Source organism: Monodon monoceros, unplaced genomic scaffold (assembly GCF_005190385.1).
Source record: "Monodon monoceros isolate NGI ecotype Baffin Bay Population unplaced genomic scaffold, NGI_Narwhal_1 Super_Scaffold_13, whole genome shotgun sequence".
Classification (NCBI taxonomy): Eukaryota; Metazoa; Chordata; class Mammalia; order Artiodactyla; family Monodontidae; genus Monodon; species Monodon monoceros.
In genome coordinates, this window is record NW_021703769.1 from 503,334 (window position 1) to 524,872 (window position 21,539).

Below are 21,539 nucleotides of genomic sequence, written 5' to 3' on the forward strand. Positions count from 1 at the left end.
CCAAGACTCTTACAGAGGCTGGCGCTGCCCCTGAGGCAGACTTGAAAGAAGAGCCCTGGGCAGACTGGCCCCTCGTCTGGTCTGCGGTCCCTGCCTGCGAGCGCACCTGAGCTGGCCGAGTCCGCGCTGAACTCCGGGTGGAGCTCGGCCTGCCGCGCCACCTTGGCCTGCTCCTCCAGCACCTGGTCTATCACGTCCAGTCCCGAAGCCACGTCGTGGGGCGTCAGGTCGAAGGACGCGGCCTCCTCACACATCTTCTCCTGTGAGCCCGAGCACACCCGTCACGGGGCTCGATGAGGCAGAGGTGACGGGGGGCAGAGGGAGGGGAAGCAAGAGGCCCCTTGTGTTCTCAAGGCCGGGTCTCAAACTGGCCCAGAGATGGATGTCTGGCCCAGACAGTGTTTGAAAACAATTTTACTTGACCTGCCTACATTTTATAGTTAGAAAATTTCCCGTTAAACTCTAGCTTCTAGCTTCTCTCGAAAGCCGAATCTGGCCCATGGGCCCACTGTCCCCATGCCAACAACTGCCTGGAACCCAGTGGGGCTGAGGATGCCAGGCTCTTGTGGACCCCGCCAGGCTCCCCAGGTGGCCTTCCTCCTCCAGTGCTCTGGTCAAGGTCCACGACTCCTGGAGACATGGTCCTTGGGCCCTGACACAGGCCACAGGACAGGAGGGGCAGGGCGAGCAGGCAGCAGGGAGGCAGCCACCAGGAACAAAAGGGAAGAGAAGGAATGAGATGGCAGGAAGGGTCTGGGGGTCTTGCGTGCAAATGGCAGGCACAGGTCGGCAGCCCACCTTGCCCAGTTTTGCTTGGTCCTGACGGTGGGACGCGGGGGTCTGGACAGAAAGGCCCAGCTGTTGTGCGCAAGAAAGTGGGCCGGAGGAAGGGGGTGTCAGGAAGGCCACCCAGACACTCACCACGTTGTGAGCTTCGTCAAAGACCACGACCGTCCCCTTCAGGTCGATGCCATATGCACGGCGGCTCTACAGCAAGAGAGGAAGACGCCAGGCTGAGGCTGATGCTCCCAGGCGGTCTCGCGGGGTCCAGCTGGAGAGAGGGACATGGACCCCGGCCGCGTGGGGTCCCCTCACTCCTACCAGGCCACACACTCCCAGAGCTCAGAACGAGTCACAGCCTCGGGCCGGTGAGGGGCTGGTCCCTCGGTGCCAGCCTGTGGCTCCAAGTGCTGGCTCCGAGCGAAGGTCTGATCCCAGCATGGGCTCTGCCGGCCCCTCCTGAGCCTGGGACGTGCCCTGCCATCAGGCATCGTCAGCTACGCAGACCGAGGCCTTACCTTGGCGTCCAACAGGTAGTTGTAGGGCATGAAGATGATGTCGGCCTGCTGCTTTAGGTTCCGAGACAGGTAGTAGGGGCACACTCTGGAGGGAGAGGAGGTGCTGGGGCACAGTGCAGGCTGGGAGGGTTCCCCGGGGTGCGAGAGAGCCACGGCCTGGGGCAGCGGGAAGGCTTGCCGGCCACCCCTCACACCATCAGTTTTCAACCGTGTGAGTGGGTCACTCATTTAAAAAATCTACAAAAACAAAAAGACCAAGCCTGATCCTGGGCAGGTGGATGAGATGGTGAGAAGCAGGGCAGTTGGGCACGTGTCACCACGACTGGAGCCCTGAAGCTACAAGGTCGCAGCCAGCTTCAGAGAGGAGGGGCAGTGTCAGGTGGAGGACGAGATGGATGCCCCAGGAACAAAGGCCCAGTGGGCGGGGGCAGGGGGCTGGGGGCTGGGAAGGAGCATCTCACTTCTTCCGATGCTTCAGGAGAGAAACGTGCCTGCCTGTGCGCATGGAGGGAGCCCAGCCCTGGCGGGTTACCTGTGCCTCGTCCCACTGCTGACCAGGTCCTCGATGTCCAGGACGCGGCTGGCCAGCTCCGGCTCCAGGCTCTTCTCTGGGGACACGGGCGGGCGTAAACACAGGCTCTCTGGTCCAGAGTACCCGGACCGCGGGAGGCACCCGGGATGGAATGGCTCCTGGCAACAGGCAGCCCCTGGGGAGGGCGCCAAGCCTAAAGCGAGTCCCAAGGGAGCCCTGCTCTGTGCCTTGGGCAGATGCAGGCCTGAGGCTGAACACCAAGAGGAGACCCCGGGGTGGGGTGGGGTGGGGGCCGGCCCTCAGCCTGTCACCACCAGACCCTCTCCAGGCCGGGGCGGCTCCCGTGAGCGCCGGGGCACCTGCCCTGCAATCAGGCTTCAGTTTGGCAGCAAGTCCCTTCCTCTCGCTTCACCGCACTCCCCCAAGAACAAGCCCAGAGTCTCCCTCTTAAGGAAGCCAGGCTGCACACGGCCAGCGGCAGAAACGATTTGCTGTCACTGCCTGTGCTATCCGGGCGGGAGGCGCAGAGCCCACCTGAGGCCCTGCAGCCCTGGGGCCCCGCCCCTTCCTCAGGATGCAACCCAGACAGGCCCCACTCCCTGCTGGCTGTGTGTCCCTGGGCGGGACGGGCCTCAAGAAGGGACACAGGCCCCCCAGTCGGGCCCGTAGGAATCGGCCAGGGAAGTACTATAACCCAGCGACACCCAGGCCTGTCCCAGCAGATGGGAGCAAAGGTCTCCTCTAATAAGCACCCAGAGTCTCAGGGCAGCCCCATGTGGACACAGGTCCCCGGCTCCCAGTTCCACTGGGGCAGGTGCCAGGCCCAGCCCTTAACAGCACAGACCAGAACACACAGGCCCTCAGCAGTGGCCGCCCCCAGGGTGCCCCCCCCCACAGCAGGCAGGGGAAGGAAGAAGAGCCATCCACTCAGCAGCACCATAGCAACAGACCAGCCAATCGGCACGCTCTGCAGCAGGCCGGTCCCACAGCTCAGTCACCTACCTGGGGCGAGGGGGGCTGGGGAGCGGGCAGTGGAGAGGAGGGAGGGGCCTGGCCGGGCCACACTGCTTGCTCCCCGCGGGACGCAGCCAGGCAGGGCTCCCACTCTGCATGCCTCTCAGACCCCTCCTGGGGTCTCTGCCCACTCCTCTCCCCCTGCAAGGCCTGGGCACCTGCTGGAGACACCCCATCGCATCCCGTGTGTCAGCTGGTAAAGGAGGCTGAGACAGCCGGGGGGCACCGGCTTACGGTGAGTGGATGCCCTCGATGAACAGGCAGAAAGAGCACAGCAGAGCAGGGGCAGGGACTGGGGAGGGGACAGAGAGGCTGGAGCCAGCAGGCCAGCTGGGACAGCCCCTGCTCTGCCACACAGGGCCTGGGGCAGCGGGGAGGGGCCTGCAGCCAGGGGCCCAACACGCAGCAGCTCCAAGGGTGCCTCCACCATGGATGGGAAGCTCCCCCCAGCTCCCACCCGTCCCCTGGCCTCCTGGCCCCTCCCTCCTCAAGGACCCTCCAGGTGAGGTGAGGGGTGCTGCAGGTGAGGGACAGGACCCTGCAGGTGAGGGCTGGTCCAGCAGAGTGGGCAAGCTGGCCACTCCAAGCTGCTGTGGAAACGTGGCTGGAGCGGTTCACACCTTAACGGCTCTGGCCTGTGGCCAACAGGACACCTGGAACCCCCTTTGCCAGGGACAAGGACAGGGGAGGCAGCCACAGTGCAGCAAAGGGGGGACAGCTCCGTCGAGCATCACGGGCCTGACACCAGGGCCCGTGGGAAGGCAGGACTGAGGGCAGAGGGCCAAGCAGCGGGGGGACGAGGACAAGAGAGCAGCCTTCAGGCGACCCGACACCCACAGGCCTGACGCCGACGGGACAGCAGAGCTGGCGGCCAGCAGTCTCCAGCCTGGGGCCACGACAGCTGCCACAGGCCATCCTCAGCCTTACACTCCATTGCTGTCCTGAGGGTCCTTGGCGCCACCAGACCAAGGGACACCGCCAAGGGGAAGGCGGTGAGGAATGAGCCTGGGAGCCTGGGTCATCGCCCCAGAGGCCAAGCCACGCAGCCCTACCCACAGCCGGCCCGCCAGAGCCCAAGCCCTCATCAGGCAACCCCCCCCCTCTCTCCAAGGGCGCTGGGACTCCCAGCTCAGGCCTCTGGGACCGTACTGCTGTCCTGACCCACTGCCTAGCACAGGCCTGGCCCGCTGGGCTCTCGCAACCCAAGTAGACGGTGGCCTGCGGGTCACCAATGTGAACTCTCTGGGGCCCGGCTCACTGCAGGGTCTGAGTCCCAACCCTGAGGCAGGAAACAGAGGGAACCCTGACCCCACAGAAGCGTGACCCTGCCCCCAGGCCACACAGCCCCGTCTGGAAAGGCCACACCACAGAGAAGCCTCTCTGCCATCACCTCTGGCTCCAGAAGTCCTGACAGACACAAAGGGCAGCCACAGGCGGAAAAGCAGGAATTCGGAGGCAAGGGCACCAGTGCCGCCCTTCCACTCTGGGCCCCAAGAAAGTCAGTGACAGGAGACAAAGGGTCCCCTTCACAGGGCCCTGGGCACCTGCGGTCACACAACCACGCCGCACCTGGGCCGGCCGTTGTCACAAACTCTGCGCTTTCCACTCTCGTCCGTTTCTGGATGAGGCTGGAGGAGTCACTAGGAGGACCCCAGGGGCTCGGGGCACGTCACACCCACCGAGTTACAGGCGGCAGTGACAGGATGCACCACAAAATCAGCAAAGGGAAAAACACGTGGAGGAGCTTCCAGTACCCCCTCCCTGGCTGACTCCCCCAGAACGAGCTGAGACCAAGAGTGAAATGCTCTCCAGAGACCCAGCGCCCAGGGGGCACCCCTGACTGGCAGGCGCCCAATTTCCAGCCCTCCAGAAGGGAGCACGCACTCTGCACAAAGCATGCTGTTGGCACGGTTCAGGCCCTTCCTCGGCCCCACCGCGTGAGCTCCTCTGCACGCACACCAATGCCGGTCGTCAGGAGACAGAGCGCAGGCACCTCGACAGCCCAGAGCGGGGCACTGAGGGGCAGCAGCCAGCAGCCCAGGAGGCCGCTGAGCCCAGCCCTCAGAGGCGCCCAGACTCCACTCCCCCTGCAGCGCGCTCTCCGTGGGCAGGAGGCACCACCTCGAGCCTTCTCACCTTCCACGTTGTTGTAGAAGTGACAGGAGCGACTTGCCACCTTCTTGCGGCACAAGTGGACCTGGGTGAACATGAGGTCTGGGCTCGTGTGACGGCCGAGCCCTGCCCCAGCCCCAGCCAGGCACCCCCTCCCAGCTCCACCCCCGCCAGCTCTTTACCCCTCCGTCTCCCAGGGGCAGCACCCACGCAGCAGCAGCAGACCCACCAAGGCCAGGCTGGGCGCCCCAGGAGCCCACCTGCATGTGGTTACTCTCCTGCCTCTTCACCTCGGGATGGATACACAGCTGCTCCCGGGAGCCCAGCACACACACTCGGGGCCTGGTGGAGGAGACGGTTGGGGGGCCCAAAGATCAGAGGGCGGGGGCCCCAGTGCTGTCCAGCGGCAGGAGCCACGTGGGCTGCACCGGGAGCCCAGGGAAGCTTGGCTCACACGCCCGGGCAGCCAGAGGGAGTGGCTGGGGCGGAAATCCGCCCCAGGCTCGAGAGGGGCTTTCACCGTGGCACGGCCTGCTCTGAGTCAGCATCCAGGGCGAGGCCGAGAGACTGGGGCAGGCCTCAGGGAGACCTTGCCACCTGCATCCTCCCTCTCGTGGGAGGCCGGTGGGGAGGGGACACCAACTCTCCTGCAGCAGTGCTGGGGGCTCCAACACGGGGCAGGGCCTCCCCCGCACAGCTGCCCTGACCCACGCCCACAGCTGACACCCCGATGGCTGCGAGGAGCTCAGGGTATGAGCCTGAGGTCAGGGCGGCAGCCCCACAGCCAGAGCATGGCGCGACCCCAGGGTGGGGTCCAGGCAGAACACCCCCGTGACCCCAAGGCAGGGGTGGACGCCGCCTGACCCACCGGTAGGAGGTGTTCCGGAGCTCACTGATGACCTGAGTGAGCTGCGAGTGGGTCCTGGAGGCGTAAATGATCTTTGGGACGTCCGCGTAGCACGCTGCCCGGCACAAGGGAACAGGACAGGTCATGGCCCACGTGTGCAGTTAACCCGGGGCACTCAGCTAACTCGGCCCGGGGACAGCTAAGCATCGATGCCCAATACTCGCTACAGGAAGGAGTGCAGTGGGTCTCTGCAGGGTCCTCATTTGGCCATAAGGTTCTGACCCTAGGTTTACAGCCAGGATGGCGAGAAATGACATGGCAGCTACAACCCCCCTTCCTTCCCCGCCTCCCAGCCCGGGACCAGGAAAGGGGCAAAAAGGGGCATCACCTGGGACATCTCCTTCCAGGGCAGCGTTCCCCCAGGACGCCAAGGCGCGGTCAAGGAAGAGCTCCCCTGACACCCTCTCGGCAATCTTGCGGGCGGAGACAGCGTCTCGGAGCTGCTCCCGCCAGGCCAGCGTGCTGCAGAGGAGACACAGCGTCTTCCCCGTGCCCGTGGGGCTCTCCAGAACGCCGTTCACTTTCTAAATGGGGTGGGGAACAGGGTCACGGGGGAGCAGGGGCAGGCTCTGCAGGCCACACAGCCCACCTGAGACAAGCCCTGCAGCCCCTGGGGCAGCTCTGCCCCCACTCAGCGGGGGACGTAAAATGCCGCAGGACCTCTCCACTCTCAAACCAAAAGCTGTAGACCAAACCAGGTCTCATTAGCAAACAATTTACAGAGCATTACCCAAAATACCACGGTATTTTTCAGCCTAATATAAACAGGAAGATGACTAATTAGGTGTCAAGCCCCAGAATGGGAGTTTGACTCTGATTCTGGATCCAAGCAGTTACACTACCTGAACGGAACCTGACGGTCTACATAGGTCTCGGCCGGTAGCCTGAGTGGAAACTTGGGCCGACACAGCCATGTCTGCAAAGCTGCCCCCAGCTGCCGCAGGCGTGGGAACATGGGCCCAGCTACAGAGGCAGCCCTCAAGGGCTGGGGGCTTGGGCAGGGTACAAGAGGGCATGCCCAGAAACCCAGCAGAAAGCAAGCTGCACCCCCTGAGGTTTAACGACCTCCCCTAAGGAGGGCTAGGCACCACCTGTCCCTCTGTGTGGAAATACTTCCTCCAGACCCTCAGCTGGACGCCCTCATCGCTTGGCCTCACTCACATTCCACCTGCGCAGAGAGGCCCCCAAGGCGCTCTTAAGTCTATCACCTTATGTCTTTTCTTTACAGCACTCCTCACCGTCTAGAATTATCCTTTTTGTTTATTTGTTTAGCATCTCTCCTACCCCACCTAGAACATGAGCCCTATTTATGGTCGCCTCCCACGTCCAGAAGGGTAGCTTCACCAGGAGGAACTGGCCGGAGTAAATGGGACAGTGCGTGTACACTGGGTCTTGCTGAGGCTCTACCCACTCTGACCCATCCCCCGGGAACAAGCCCCTCCGTCTGCAGCCTCACCTTCTGCAGACACTCCAAGACCTTGCTCATGTACTCCTCTTGACATTTGTATGGTTGGAAAGGGAAATCCACTGTCACGCCATTCAGGGTTATCTTGGGCATACTGGCCTACTCTCTGTCTCGGGCGGACACAGAGGCTGGCTGAAACGCAAGCTGTGTGGGTCTGCGAGACAAACCCCTCTCCGAACATCTCAGGGTCTCAGCCGCTCCAGGTAAGTTATGCCAGCCTGTGCCGCTGGGACACGTTCTCCACGGGAGCCCCTATGGCAGAGACTGCAATGACAAAACTGTTTGTAGCGACCCTTTCCCCGAGCGCCAGGCCACTTCACCAGTCCCCTCAGGCAGTGCCTCCGCAAACAGGTCCGAAGGCGAGCCTGTGACATCCTGTCATAAGGAGCTCGGAGAGATGTCGGCCCTGTCTTGTTCTCCCGCCCCAGGCAGCTCCACCGTGCTCCGGGAGAGGCGACAGGGCAGGGGCCAGATGCAGCTCCACGTGCTCCACCCGCAATAACACTGCATTGACCTCCGCCAGAGCTTGAGGGGCCACAGTTCCCAGCGGAGCCCCCCCCCCAGCCTGGGCCGGTCGGGACCCCCCCGCCCCTGCGGCTCCCAACCCTCCGCTCCACGGACCAGCCCCATCCCTCCCAGGTGGGCAGCGAAAGAGCACGTGTGCCGCTCTGACCTGGGACGCGAATCCGTGCGGCGCCCAGCAAACCACTCAGCCCCCCGAGGTCTGGTTTCGCACGGACTAACAGCCCGCGCTCCTAAACCCCGCCGGGCCGCCCTTCCCGCGGACCCGGCGCCCTCCACGAGCTCGGAGCCGGGCACTACGCGCCCCACAATGCAGCGCGCCAAAATCGCCAGCGCGCGGCCCGAGGGCTGCGCGGGGCCTGCCGGGAGTTGCAGTTGCGGAAGCCGCCGCTTGGGCACAGGTTCCAGTGCCAGGGTCTCGGCGGGGAGCCTTCCACGACCGGGATCTCCAGGACTTCGCCCCAGTCCGTCCGACTCACCACCACCGCGTCCTCAGGAGGCAGCCGGTCCGACCTTGCGGGCTGAGGCGCGCAGTTATCCGTGAACGCGCTGCACTTCCGCCCCCAATTCCGGTCCGCTGCGCAGTGCTCCGGCCGGAAACTGGTCCCCTCCCTCGGGGTCCGCGCTCTGATGGCGCGCAGCGTTCCACGTCGCACCCGCCCCTTCAGTTGACCCTGAGCCCGAAGACCGGCACCTCCTCGCCCGCGGGCACGAACCTGGGGTCCCGCCGTCTCCTCCCTCCCCACCAGGGTCTCCATTCCACTTCCCCCCTGGGCCAAGCCCCTCGGACAACTGCCCGGACAACAGCACAAGCCTTCTAACAGGTTTCCTGTGGCTTCCCTTTTCTCGAAAGACCCAGAGGTCTTTTAAAGACTCGAGTCTGAGCTGATCACTCTCCTTAAATTTCGCAAATGGCTGTCCCTTGCCCGTGACTCGGCTCCTGAGAGCCTCACCAGATCCTCTCCTTACTGTCCTCTAGGTCCAGCCGCTTTTCCGGTCAATGTCCCCCACTGGTCAGGGCGGGACCTCTGAATCCCCAGCACCCAGCACCAGCTGGCAGTCAACAGGGAGGTTCCAGGGGTCTGCACAGCTCTGTGTGGTCAGAAGTGTTTGTCTATGGACGTCCCTGGTGCTGCAGTGGTTGAGACTCTGCAATCCCGATGCAGGGGCCCCAGGTTCCATCCCTGATCCAGGGAACTAGAACCCACATGCATGCTGCAACTAAGAGTTCACATTCCACAACTAAGGAGCCCATGAGCCGCAACTAAGACCCAGCGCAACCAAATAAATAAATATTAAAAAAAAAAAAGAAGTGTTTGTCTAGGTGACCCCAGCATGCCCCAAAGAGCACCAGGAAGAAACTGACGCTGAAGTGACAGCCCACAGTCAGCTGGCAAGGCTGATTTTAGAGGGTCTTGTGGGCTGTTTAATGTCCAGATGTTTTCCCACTGATGGCACCTTAATGCCACATGAGTGTCTAGGCTGATGTGTGTGAGATCATGCTTGGGGAAGCCCCTGGCACACACTGGCATCCACCCACACCCACTTGTTCCAGTGAGGGGACAGTAGAGTGTCTATCTCAGCAGGGAGCTTGGAGAAGAGGAGACCCGGCCACACACTTGCTGAATGTTCACTAGGCACACATTTCAGTACCATCCATGCCGGCATTAACACGGTTGTCCTTCCAACGACCCCTGAGATAAGTGCTTTTATGATCCAGTCCTTACAGGTGAGGAAAGGAAGCACGGGGTGGGTGGTTAGTAGATTTCCCAAAGACGGCAGCAAGTCCCAGAGCCAGGAGTCCCACTCTTCACCTCCACACCCCCCATCTTCTGAGAGTAATGGCATTTCCCCCACAAAAGTCCAAGGAAGGGAAGTCCAGGACCCAGAGACTTGGCAAACTCCTGGGCCAGAAAGGGAGCTGAGGACCCTGGTCACACATTGTGCATAGGGACTCCTGCCCAGGCTCCTATTAATTATAACACGTAAATGCTGTGGTACTGAGTCCTGAGAGGTGAGCAGAAGGGGAGAAGAAGGCTGGCCATAGCAAGCCCACTCAGCAGGCACTGCGATCTCGAGCAAGTCAACCAACTTGCACTGAGTGTCTGCTCTGCCAGGCTCTGTGGGACTCTCACGGTGGACCCGCCCCCATGTGGACCACAGGACAGATGTTAACCAGTCACATGCTTGCTGTGTGTGCACACAGAGGTCCTGGGCCCTCCTCATCTCTCTGTGTGTTCCCGAGGTTTCCCAGAGATCTAGCTCTGGTTCTAGGACTTCATTGCTTGTGGAGTCAGCACTTCTCTTGGCCTCAGTGGCTCCGTCCCTAAAACGGGAATGACGCTCCATCTGCCTGACTTCCCATCCCCATCACCAAAGAGGTGACATGGTCACTGCGGGAACAGCTCTGCCTTTGGGGGTATCAACCAAACCCCTGAGTCTGGCGGGGGGAGGGGCAGGACACCACCGACTCACCAAGTGTGCACATCTCTCCTACACCACCTGGGCACTGACACCATTGTCTCATCTCACACCAGAGAAATGGAGGCCCAGAGAGGTCAGAAACTCGCCCTCAGTCACACAGCAAGTAGATGTCAGAGCTGGGATTGGCTCCAGTCTCCGTCTTGCTCCAAAGCCTTTGTTCTAGGCCTCTTCACATCAATTTACCCTCTTCTCTGCCTCAGGAGCTGCTCTCGGATGCCCCTGGAGGCCTTCCAGACCAGCCCCCACCCTCACCATCCATGACTCGCTTAGCCCTCAGCACAAGCCTGGGCGCACAGAAGGCACCACCCAGCCTCCACTGGCCTCAGTGAAGAGCTCTCCTACCCCACTCTGATGTTGAGGCCCATCGCCTCCTGCTGCACCCACCCTGGGGAATTGGGGGCTGTTTCCGCCATCCCCCCGGGGAGTGCACAAAGCCAGGTTGGGGGGGGCACCAGCTCCAAGTGGTGAGCGGTGGGAGGATGGGCAACGGGTTGCAGCGCTCAGCTCTGCGTCCCAGGCTGATCTCTCCCCTTCCATCATCCCCTCCCTCTGACGGCTGCAGCCCGTGCAACAGCCACGCGCTTTCTCTCTCTCTCTCTCTCTCTCCCTCCCCCTCCCTCCCTCTCCCCGCTGCTCCCGCCTCCTGCCCTCCCTTGCCCCCTCCCCTCCCCGACACTGCAGCATTCGCCGACTGCAGCTCCAGCCACCGCCCGCGCCTCTCCGGCCTCCGCAACCCCACCGCCGCCAGCACCATGGCCAGCACCGTGTCCGGTAGGCACCGGGGCATCGGGAGTCCTGGGGCGGCGGATCTGAGCAGAGGCTATTGTCTGGCCTCGCCCACCGCTGGGCCGATTACGGAGTGTTTTCCCATCTCGGACCCCACGCTCTGCAAGGGCGCGGGCGCTCTCCGGGCGGAACCCGCAGGAGACGGGGTTCAGGGCCGCCGGGTGGGGAGACTCGGTGCCCATAAGGCGGGGATTGCGGCGCCAGCCTAACGGACTTGGGCCGCAGAGCAGGGGCTCCGCTCGGGGTGGGGGCATCGGTGCGGGGGTGCCCTTGCCCCTTGGGGCGCTGCCGTGCCAGGCCGGGAGCGACTGCCTCAGGATGGCTCCGAGACCTATGGGTGGGTGGGCGCGCTCGCGGGATGCGGGCAGGGTCCCTGGAGGCGCCCGGGGACCCCAGACCCGGGTCGGACCGCGCCTTCTCGGGGGTCAGAGGGAGGAGCGCGGGACCCTTTGCAGGAGTCCCAGCCCGGGGCCGGCGGGGCCCGGGCTCTCCCTGCGCCAACAGAGGGGCCGGGGGACGGGAGGGGGCGCTGCGAGAAGACGGGAAACGGAAACCTGAGCCGAGCCGCGCCCGCACCTCGCGTCGCCGCCCCTCCCCTCGCCGCTGCGGGCTCGGGACCACCCTCTGTGACACGGTGCCACCCGCCCCGGTCGAAAAAGCCACCGCCCTTTACGCTGCGGGTTTGGATGGGGGATGGGCTGCCGCTGTTTCCGAGCCTTTCTAGGATGGGGGCGTCTGCCCCTCCCTCCCCCGCCGCTCCACCTCCCCAGCTGCAGACCCACCGCCCTCAACGGCAACGACCCTCTCCTCCCGGGCCTGCAGCAGGCGCGGAGCTGCCGCGGAGGGGCGGGCACCAGGCGAGGCGGGAAACGGGGGTCACATACTGGACGCGGGAGTGCTGCCAGGCGACCCCCGGGGCAAGGACGCGGGGGTCGCTCTCCTCAGGAACGCTCTGCCCAGTCTGGCTTTCCCAGGACCGGCTTCACCTTTGCGCTCGGTGCCCGAGATGGCTAGGCGGGCGGGCGGTCCCCACCTCCACCCCGTCACCTCGCCCACCCTTCCGTCCGCCCTGGGGGCGGCTCTCTGCAATCCCCTCTCCCCAGATAGTTCGACTCTGTCCGCAGTGCCCGCTTCTGTCTGAGGCGCCAGAGCTCCGCCCACCCACGTGTGCAACGCCCTGACCCCGCCCCTCAGGGCCGGCGGTTCTGGCCCCCAGTGACTTCTGCAGGAGCCTGGCAGGGGACCACGTGCGTCACTGACCACCCCCCCCACATCCATCTGGGGGTCTTATCCATCTGGACTTCATACGCCCCCTGCCCTCTCCCTGACACCCCCAGAGATACTGGGACCAGCAGGTGAGGGTGGCCAGTGCGGCCCCAGTCCCACACTGGGGCAGGTCTGTGCGTCCTCATTCACCATCTGTGCCTGAGCTGGGGGACAGTGGGCAGCCACTTCTGGGAGCATTTATCAGCTTTTCACCTCGTTGGTAAAACCCCTGCACAGGCCTCCTTCTCATCCTTCTGACATGAGCAGACTGAGGTTAGGCGCTGGAGGGACGCAGACGAAGCCACACCATCGATGGCCATCAGGGCTTGGGCCCAGACCCTCCGACCTCAGAGTTTCCTGGCACCAGACCCTCTTCTTGGCCAGACTTTGGGGCACTGCTGACCCATGCTTTTCCCCAGGATTGTTCTGGGTGTCCAAGTTACCCCTGGTGTCAAGAAGGAGACCATGGGACTTCCCTGGTGGCACAGCGGTTAAGAATCCACCTGCCAGTGCAGGAGACACGGGTTCGATCCCTGGTCCGGGAAGATCCCACATGCTGCGGAGCAACTAAGCCCGTGCGCCACAACTACTGAGCCCACATGCCACAACTACTGAAGCCCACGTGCCTAGAGCCCGTGCTCTGCAACAAGAGAAGCCACCGCAATGATGAGAAGCCTGCGCACTGCAACGAAGAGTAGCCCCCGCTCGCCGCAGCTAGAGAAAGCCCACGTGCAGCAGCAAAGACCCAAAGCAGCCAAAAAAAAAAATTTTTTTTTAAAGAAAAAAGAAGGAAGGAGACCATGAGTGCCATTGGTCAGTTTTGTCCAGCATGGCCAGCAAAGACATACTGCAGTACCAGCTGGAGAACTGCTCATAGCTGACATCACATGGGGTTGGGCCTTTCATGTTCTGTCATCAGCACTGCCCTCTATAGAGTGCAGCCCGTGTGTACACACACCTGTGCTCACCTGCAGCTTCTCCCGGCCATAACAGTTTGATAGGAGAGAGGTCTGGCCCAGAAGTGGCTACGTGACAGCGCCGGTAACTGTGGCCAAAATTGGTGTAAGTGAACCAGCTATGGCTTCTCTCTGAAAACACATCTTTGATTGGAGCAGACTTTCGTGCCTCAGTGGCCTTGAAGTGTCACCTCTGCTCTGGTCTGTGGCCGCTGCAGGATTGCTCTTAGCCTCATCTTTGTGCATAGATTGGAAAGCTTTGCCCCTGCCTCGCTCTTGAGTGCCTCCTGGTGGGCCGCGTTCTGAGGACACTGCGTCTTGGTGTCCTTCCCAGGTGCTCAGCTCTTCAGGCACTTTTGTAGACTCGCTCATGTTCATCCCCTTATGCAACTCTGGCAAGCTGCAAGGCCTTGCACCTGCTACCTCGCCGCTCAGGGGCTCAATCTCCCCATCGGGGTGACCGTGATAGTGACAGCGCCTCCCCTAGGCTTGTTCTGAGGGTTGAATGAGCTATTTCAGGAAACAGTGCTTGGCCCGGGGCCTGGCAAGAGGTGAGTGCCCAGTCCACGCCAGGCAGCATGACTGTTGCAGCCACCTTTCCCAGAGAAAGGTGAATGCTGCTGTCAACTTCTGCCATGCTGGGCTCCCGACACTGAGGGAGGAGACTCTGACAAGTGAGAGAGGGGCAGCCTGGGTGGCAACAAGCTCCATCTGTCAGGAGGCAGTTAGCAGCAGCCTCCAGGGCCCTTTTAGGGGTGAGCAGGAATCTGTGGGCCCCCTTCCCTCCTAGTTCTGGAAGACCCCCCACCCACCCACCATGAGGCTCCCAACAGGAGAGTGCAGAGGCCTGGGCTCGTGACAGGGCTGCCATCCTGGCATGCTGTGTGACTTCGGGGGTGCCACTTGCCCTCTCTGCACCTCCTTCTCCTCTGTAGAAATGAGGCTGATGAGGGTGTCTGCCTGGTCTGGCTGGTCTTGAGAGTCAGTTCGGAGGAAGGGTGTGGTGTGCCCACCCCATCCCCCTTGGGCACGATTACTGTTGTCACCAGGTACTCTAGGATGACCTGGTGCCTTCTAACTCTTGCTCTTCTGAGATGTAACCATCCAACAGGCCAACATGCCTTTTGCATGTGTAACATTTACTATGAAGGGGATCAAAGCAGTCCAGTTCACGGTAGAGATTTGTTTTTAATGACTTTCTGAAGTCAGTGATGGGGACGGAAGAGAGGGTCCTGGTGAGGAGAGAAAAGGGAGGGCGTGCCTCGAGGCCCCACTTCCTGGCTGGAGCTATGTCTGTGGAGAGGTCTGGGCCTCCACCTCTTCCCTCTGCAATGAGAGGAACTTTAAGCCCCTCCGGCTCTGAAAATACAGCCGTACCCTCCTGTCTTGCATGTGGCTGGGCCCAGCCCTGATCTCCAACCCCGGTGCAGGCTGCCCCCTGCTCACTGTCTCCAAATTTGCCGGTTCCCCACCCACCATGCAGTCCCCTCTGACTTGCAACCAGACGACAGCGCAGGCCTCACTCCCAAGCCCCCTCCTGGGGAGTTGCCCCTTCCCACTGGGCTTCTTGAGGAAGGGTCTTCTGAGAAGGAAGGTCCTCATAGGCCACCAACCCAGGGGATCTCCACGACCACCAGACGCCAAGCTGCATCCCTGTTTGCAGCCGCGGGACATAGTCCTTCACTTCCCAGTTGGACACTTGTCCCCTGGGCAGAGCCATGACCTCGGAGACTCTGACCTCAGTCTTGAGCCCCCAGCCCTCTCCCCTCTCACCTGCCTACACTCACACCTGCCCAAGCTCCCCCTCCTGCCCCTGAATTGCCACCAGCCCCCCTCCAGGCTGAGGTGACAGCTGCCTGGAAGGGAGCCCCTGGCATTTGTCTGTAAAATTCCTCTGTTATTAATTTGCAACCCTTTTCCTGGGAAAATCTCAGGCTTGGGGCAGTGAGGGCCTTGAGCAGCTGTGAGGCCCCAGGTTCCTGGCCTGTAAGGTAAACTCTTTCGGAGGTTTTAACACGGGATGAGAAAGGACTCTCTGAAAGGTCAGGGTAGGGGGCTGGTGTCTGTTGCCAGAGTGGTGGGTGCTGGCAGGGTTAGACTGAGGCCCCTCCTCCCTGGCCTCTCCCAGGACCCAGCTAGGCCCCTGACCAGACTCCCTGTCACTCCCTGCCCCACCTTCCCTTCTGAGCACAGGCCTGGCTACCTCCCCAGCCTCTGCAAGTGTCCAAATATCTCCTGCTCTGCTGTTCCTGGAGAGCTGCTCTGCCTGGTCCTGCCTCCTCTAACTCCCAAGCACACATCCTGGGAGGTACCCCTCAGCCTCCTTTCTAAAGTTAACTTTTAATGACATAAGTAATACGCGAGTAGATTCTGCTTGTGAAAAAGCAAAATCGACAAGTCAGGCCAAAATCCCCTTTGAGGCCCACCCCTACCTGGCCCTCCCTCCCACACTCCTGAGCCAATGACCAAGTCATGTGTCTTCGCCCTGCGTCTCCTCCAAGACCCCAAAGGCTCTCCCTGCTGCTTGCTCAGGATTCCTCTGTGCTCCCGTCACAACTTCTCGGGCTCTCTCCGGAAGAGTCTGGGTCATCAGGACACTTAGATCAAATAACATCATTCTCTGCACTGGTTGTTGGAGGACCCTGCTCACAGCAAGCTGTTCCCTCAGACAAGGCCTAGTCACTTCTGTCCTGTGTCCTGTTTCTACACCAGCACTTTCCCCAGTTTTATGTGAAATCAATTTAAAAACATTATCTTGAGTGAAATTTCATCAGAAAGTTTCTTGTCCAACCTGTCTGCCCCTTGGAAGAACGCTGTGGGTAACTATGCATGCTCTTTCATGGAAGCCAGAGTCGCTCTCCGTGGAGTATCTCTCTAGAGACCTATACTAGCTTCTCCAGCCAGGGAGGCAGGTGCATGGGTCTGAGCCCCCAAGTCTTTGGGACCTACTGCAGTGGTGGAAAGAACACAGACCACCTGGGGTTGCTCTGGAGGAGCTTTGAACAAGTCACCCAGCTACCTGGGCCCAGTGTTCTCTTGGTTGAGTGGGGGTGACAGTATTGGGCATACAGGTTTGTTGAGAGCCAGTGAGACATCAGACCCATGTGTCTACTTTGGGGCCTGGCTTGCTATGAACCAACCACAAAGAGCTCAATTATTTCCATTCTGAGAGCGAGCATCTCCCCTTCCCTGACAAGGCTCAGGGCCTCAGCAGGCTCACCTCCTTTTCTGGTTGGGTAGTGTGGACACTGGCTGTGGGCACTCACCCTGCAAGGCCAGAGGGCGGGCTGTGGTGCTGAACGGACAGCTCCCGTCCGTTTGGCTTTTGATGAGCAGCCAGTGCGTGTCTGGTGAGAACCTGATTTCACCCCACGGTGGGCTCACTACAGGGTAAATGGGGGGTGGGCTGGGGGGCAGACAGGAGGGTCTGAGGGCTTCACCTAAGTGCACAGCCCAAGAAAGTGTTGCCTGCAGAAGCTCTACATTTGTGCTGGCCCAGTCACCAGTGTGGTGGTTAACCTCTCCACCGACCGGGCAAGTGTCCACGAGAGGGAAAGGGGAGGAAGGAGAAGTACGCGGAGGGGCAGGGGGAGGGGAGAGTCGGGAAGATACACAGTGACAAAGAATCATGGAGACGTAAAGATACAAAGAGAGGTAGTGACAGATGGAGAGCCAGAAAGACAGAAGGATGAACGGAGACACAGACAGAAATGCCAAGAGAGAGAAAAGGAGGGAGAGAGAGGCAGAGACAGACAGAGCGAGGGGGGCAGGGACTCAGAGACAGGAACAGAAAGACCAATGCAGGACACCCACAGGGAGGCGTGCCCAGGGAAAGACAGCCAACATCTGGGAGGTAGGGAGGGACGGAGAGAGTCAGAGATGTGGGACACAAAAGATCAAGGTAAACAGGCTCCCAGACAGGCGCAAGGGGGCAGCAACGGGGGCAGAGGCAGGGAGGCCTGGGCATCCAGGGAGGTGGGGCTGGAGGTGCGATGGGACGGCGCCTGCTCAGGCCGGCCTCACGCCCACAGCCTACAAGAAGATGAAGGAGCTGTCGGTGCTGTCACTCCTCTGCTCCTGCTTCTACTCACAGCCGCACCCCAACACCGTCTACCAGTATGGGGGTGAGTGTGCCCGGCTGCTGCCCTGACCTCGCTACCCCCTCCCGTGGCGTCTGTGCACCCGCGCTTGGCTGCCTTCCAGAGAGAGGTCCCTGTGGGGAGGGGCCGGTCCTGGGAGTCCCACGTGAGCAGCCTCAGCCTTCCTCTCAGACCTTGACTTGGGTGTGTGCTCGGCCTGCCCCCTCCTTGAGCAGCCCTCCTGAAGCCCCCGTCTGCTCTTGCCCTGCAGACATGGAGGTGAAGCAGCTGGACAAGAGGGCCTCCGGCCAGAGCTTTGAGGTCATCCTCAAATCCCCTTCCGACCTTTCCCCGGAGAGTCCCATACTCTCCTCCCCCCCCAAGAGGAAGGACACCTCCCTGGAGGAGCTGCAGAAGCGGCTGGAGGCAGCTGAGGGGCGGAGGAAGGTAAGGAGCCACCCCTCTGGGTCCTGATAAAGATGGTCGGGGGCCTTGCTGGCCACAGACAGCGTCCCCAAGGTGCGGGCTGCTCCAAGCACTCGACTGGCTGTGGGCCTGTGTAGCAGAGAGGGTCTCATGGTCCCGGGGCCACCTCCTGAGCCATCAGAATGAGACGGGGGAGGAAGGATTCCTCAATGGCAGCCAGCTGGAGGGAGACAGGAACCAGATACTGCTGGGAGGGGCACCCTTGGCCATGCTGGCAGGGTGGGAGGGTCAGGTGGTAGCCCCAGGAGGGGCCCTGGGAGAGGAGGCTGGGCGACAGCCTCCTGAGCAGGGGAGCGTGAAGGAAGGGCTTTCCATGAGCTGGGAGCTCAGGGGGCCCCTGGGAGAAGCAGGCCCCTCCCCACCCTTTCTCACACCAGCCTCTCTGAAACTGAGACACACGCAGAGAAGCACGTGCTCTCAGGAGTGCAGTCCTGGTGCCCAAGTCCACTGGGCAGGGGCAGCAGCTCTATCCCCCTTACGGCAGGACCGGTGAGCCCTGGGGACCCAGGCTTCTCAGGGTTAACTAGTAGTAACTGGCACGTGGGTGGAGCCCAGCAGCCTTCTGAAGGAGGCTGAGGGAGGCTAATTACCTCTGGGAGCCTCGGGTCCACTCCCGCGGCCACCAGCAGGGCTGGACAGTGGCGCCAGCAGCCCCACTCTCCTCGTTCCAACTCGTCCCTTCCCTAGCGGCCCTGGGACCCTTCCCATGCCCCCGGCACCTTAGGGAGCTCAGAACCCGGTGTGTATTAAGCACCTACTTCGTGCTCAGCGGGCAGACGTTTGAGGAAAAGATGGGGAAGGCTCCGTGACAGCCCACAAGAGCTTCCTCCGCTCCTCCCACGTTCCCCGAGGGCAGCTGGGACTCTGGAGCGGGATGGAGCGGGGGCGCCCGGAGCCCAGCGGGGAGGGGCAGCTCTGCGGCCGAGGGTGGACAGGGAGGGCTTGCCTGGGGATAAGGTGGTCACCCCAGCCAACGGCAGAACAGGGTAGGCCCGAACTCCCCGAGGACAAGTCCGGGGGGCGGGAGGCGGTGGGCTCGGGCTGGGCGGCGGGGCGGGGCGCGGGGCACTGGGCGGGGCGGGCTCGGCCGCCCCTCACGCTCGCCCGCCCGGCCGCCCGCGCAGACGCAGGAGGCGCAGGTGCTGAAGCAGCTGGCGGAGCGGCGCGAGCACGAGCGCGAGGTGCTGCACAAGGCGCTGGAGGAGAACAACAACTTCAGCCGCCTGGCCGAGGAGAAGCTCAACTACAAGATGGAGCTCAGCAAGGAGATCCGCGAGGCGCACCTGGCCGCACTGCGTGAGCGGCTGCGCGAGAAGGTGCGCGCCGGGGCGGGGCCGAGGACGGGCGGGGCCCGAAGCAGGGGGCCCCCAGGAGCCCCTTCTTTTGGCCTTTGGCCGGTCCCTGCCCACTACGCCAGCGGCGCTCCCGCAGTCCGGCCTCCCCGTGACGCCCCGTCCTACTGGGGCTAGCCAGGGTAAGGCGAGCCCCTGCCCAGGCCGGAGCAGCCTCCCTGCGAGCGGGACCAGGTTAGTTCCGGGGAGCCCCGAGCCTGCACTCCTCGGGAAATTCCCGGAGTCACAATGCTCGGGTCTGGACACCACCCCAGGCTCCCTGAGGGCCAGCCCCCACCCTCAAGCCGCACTTGCAGTCCGTGACGCAGGCCTGCCCCTGCCCTTTGTTGCTCCTGGTCACTAAGGTGTTCTCATTGGTCGCGTCTGCCGCACCTGGGACCGAGCCAGTCTAGGGAGGAAAAGACCCCAGGGCTCCCAAAGCCCGGGAGCCGGAAGGCCCGGCCCCCAGAGCCCAGGAGGGGTGGGGGGGCAGGACCCCGCCCCTGCCGGCTGCAGGGCCCCGCCCACCCCGCCTGTCCCGCAGGAGCTGCACGCTGCCGAAGTGCGCAGGAACAGGGAGCAGCGAGAGGAGACGTCCGGCTAAGGGGCCGTTTGGACACCGCGGCGCCTGGATCCCGAGATGAGACAGGAACACACCTGAGTTTCGGTTTTGTTTTGTTCGACTTTGTCTAGATGCGGCTTTTGCTCCCGTCCCTCCTCCCCTCCTGTTCTCCCAGCTTCAGCTTCTCTTTCCGCGTTCCGAGCTGTCCAGCCCTCGTGGCAAAGCTTTGCCCACAGGCTCTCCCTGTGGAGCCCCCAGGGCGTGGCACACAGCCCCGCAGTTCAGGCCCCAGGCTGGCCGTGGCTGGGTCCCCTCTTGGCAGCCCTCTTAGTGGACGTGGTGGCGACCTCAATAAATCCAGCGATGGTGGCAGGAACACGCAGGTCGTTGTGCTGTGAGCACCTTGTCACTTAGGGCACGTCTTTTGAGGCAGCTCCTGCCAGCAGGCAGGGCCACCTCCACCTGGATGTCCTCTTCTGGGAGAGGGGCTGGGCACGCAGAAGTGGGCGGAGGAAGACAGACTGGGACAGAGAAGGATCTCTGGGCAGTGGGGGGCAGGTACCCGGTCACTGGCCAGCCCTGGGAATCCCGTGTGCAGTGGTGCTTTTTGGAACTGGTGGGTAGGAGTTGCAGCACGCTTTAATGTGGTGGCACAGGGGCCCTCTGAGACCCCCAGGCCTGAGGTTGGCACCCTCGGCTGGCCTGGGAGGCTTCGGTCATTGCCCTTGGCTGGAGTGGTGGTGGGGTGTGGCTTGGCCTGGGTCTTCAGGGGAGTGGGCATGTTCCACCAGGGACCTGTGAGCGAGCTGCTGTGGTCTAGAGGGTTGTGGGCAGCATGGACACGTGACGGCCCCTCCCCCCAGAAGGGCCTTCTCCTTCTGGCCCAGCACCTGTGCGGGGAAAGCCAGCCTCCCACTGTCCCTCCTCTCCTCCATGCTTTGCGGATGCCCTTGGAGGACCCATCCTTATATCCCTTTGGAGTCTCAGCCCCCTCCCGTGTGCACTCTGCTCTGGTCAAAAGATGCTCCCACACTGTTCCTGGCCACAGGGCTTTCAGGCGTACCTCTGGACAGGTGGCCCAGTGTGAGTGGGTGCCCCTCTGGGAGCCCTGAGTAGATGCTGGGGGGCGGGGGACCAGTGCCTGAAGATTCAGATGTCGGGGGGCAGGGGACAGGGTTCCCAAGCCACCTCCTCCATCCTTCCATTCCTGGCTGGTGGCCCACTCTGGCCAGCCTGCAGGTTGGAGGCCTGGCTCTATCTCCTGCCAAGACCCTGCTCGGCTGGCCTCCTCCCCCTCCCTCAGTCTGGGGGGACCTCCGACCCCCCAGCGCCAGCCTTTGAGGACGGCTACCTGCTTGGACACAGCAGCAGCCTCCTCTTCTCCCTGGCAGCCCAGCCCCACGACTGGGCGCTGGGGTCCGAGTCCTCACTGGCCAGCCTCTTGGTGGAAAGCCTGAGGCGTTTCTTGCAGGTAGGACCCAGAGCCAGTGCCTCAGAAACCAGATGATTGCAGCCCTCAGTGCCCCTGGCTTTCGTTCTACAGAAACCTATGGGGACACTGCTGGTGACCTCCCAGAGCCAAGCCAGGGAGGATGGGTGGGTACTGATCCATTGCAGTGGGCTTCTGGGGAAGTTGGGACCTGTGCCCCCCATCCCTGTCCCCACTGAGACAGCCCCCGAGGGAGTGACAAGCCAGGACTGGAACCCAGCAGTGCCCACCGGTGGCTTTTGTGGGACTC

The 21,539-nt window shown here is 62.4% G+C and overlaps 2 protein-coding genes across 22 annotated transcripts in view; one reads left to right on the plus strand and one right to left on the minus strand.

Annotated features, from left to right (window-relative positions):
* Positions 1 to 8,402, minus strand: part of RTEL1 (regulator of telomere elongation helicase 1) — a 28,247-nt gene extending 19,845 nt beyond the window's left edge. For 11 of the 20 annotated variants that reach the window (XM_029220084.1, XM_029220087.1, XM_029220082.1 and 8 more), the window contains exons 1-10: positions 8,330 to 8,402; positions 7,320 to 7,580; positions 6,192 to 6,387; positions 5,825 to 5,918; positions 5,217 to 5,298; positions 4,981 to 5,041; positions 1,831 to 2,005; positions 1,299 to 1,383; positions 922 to 987; positions 107 to 260 (exon numbers count right to left, since the gene is read on the minus strand). In XM_029220084.1, the coding sequence (XP_029075917.1) occupies positions 107 to 260; positions 922 to 987; positions 1,299 to 1,383; positions 1,831 to 2,005; positions 4,981 to 5,041; positions 5,217 to 5,298; positions 5,825 to 5,918; positions 6,192 to 6,387; positions 7,320 to 7,421 (1,015 nt within the window). In that variant the 5' untranslated portion in view covers positions 7,422 to 7,580; positions 8,330 to 8,402. The other 9 variants (XM_029220088.1, XM_029220080.1, XM_029220072.1 and 6 more) reach the window with 8 other exon arrangements.
* Positions 8,403 to 11,027: 2,625 nt separating this feature from the next.
* Positions 11,028 to 20,176, plus strand: STMN3 (stathmin 3). Of its 2 annotated transcripts, none has more exons than XM_029222374.1 (4): positions 11,028 to 11,105; positions 17,693 to 17,868; positions 19,032 to 19,223; positions 19,783 to 20,010. In XM_029222374.1, the coding sequence occupies exons 1-4, from the start codon at positions 11,087 to 11,089 to the stop codon at positions 19,840 to 19,842; spliced, it is 447 nt and encodes a 148-aa protein (XP_029078207.1). In that variant the 5' UTR covers positions 11,028 to 11,086; the 3' UTR covers positions 19,843 to 20,010. The 2 variants fall into 2 exon arrangements, with proteins under 2 accessions (XP_029078207.1, XP_029078205.1); XM_029222372.1 differs by lacking the exon at positions 11,028 to 11,105 and adding an exon at positions 17,371 to 17,466 and having other exon boundaries at positions 19,783 to 20,176.
* Positions 20,177 to 21,539: the final 1,363 nt, after the last annotated feature.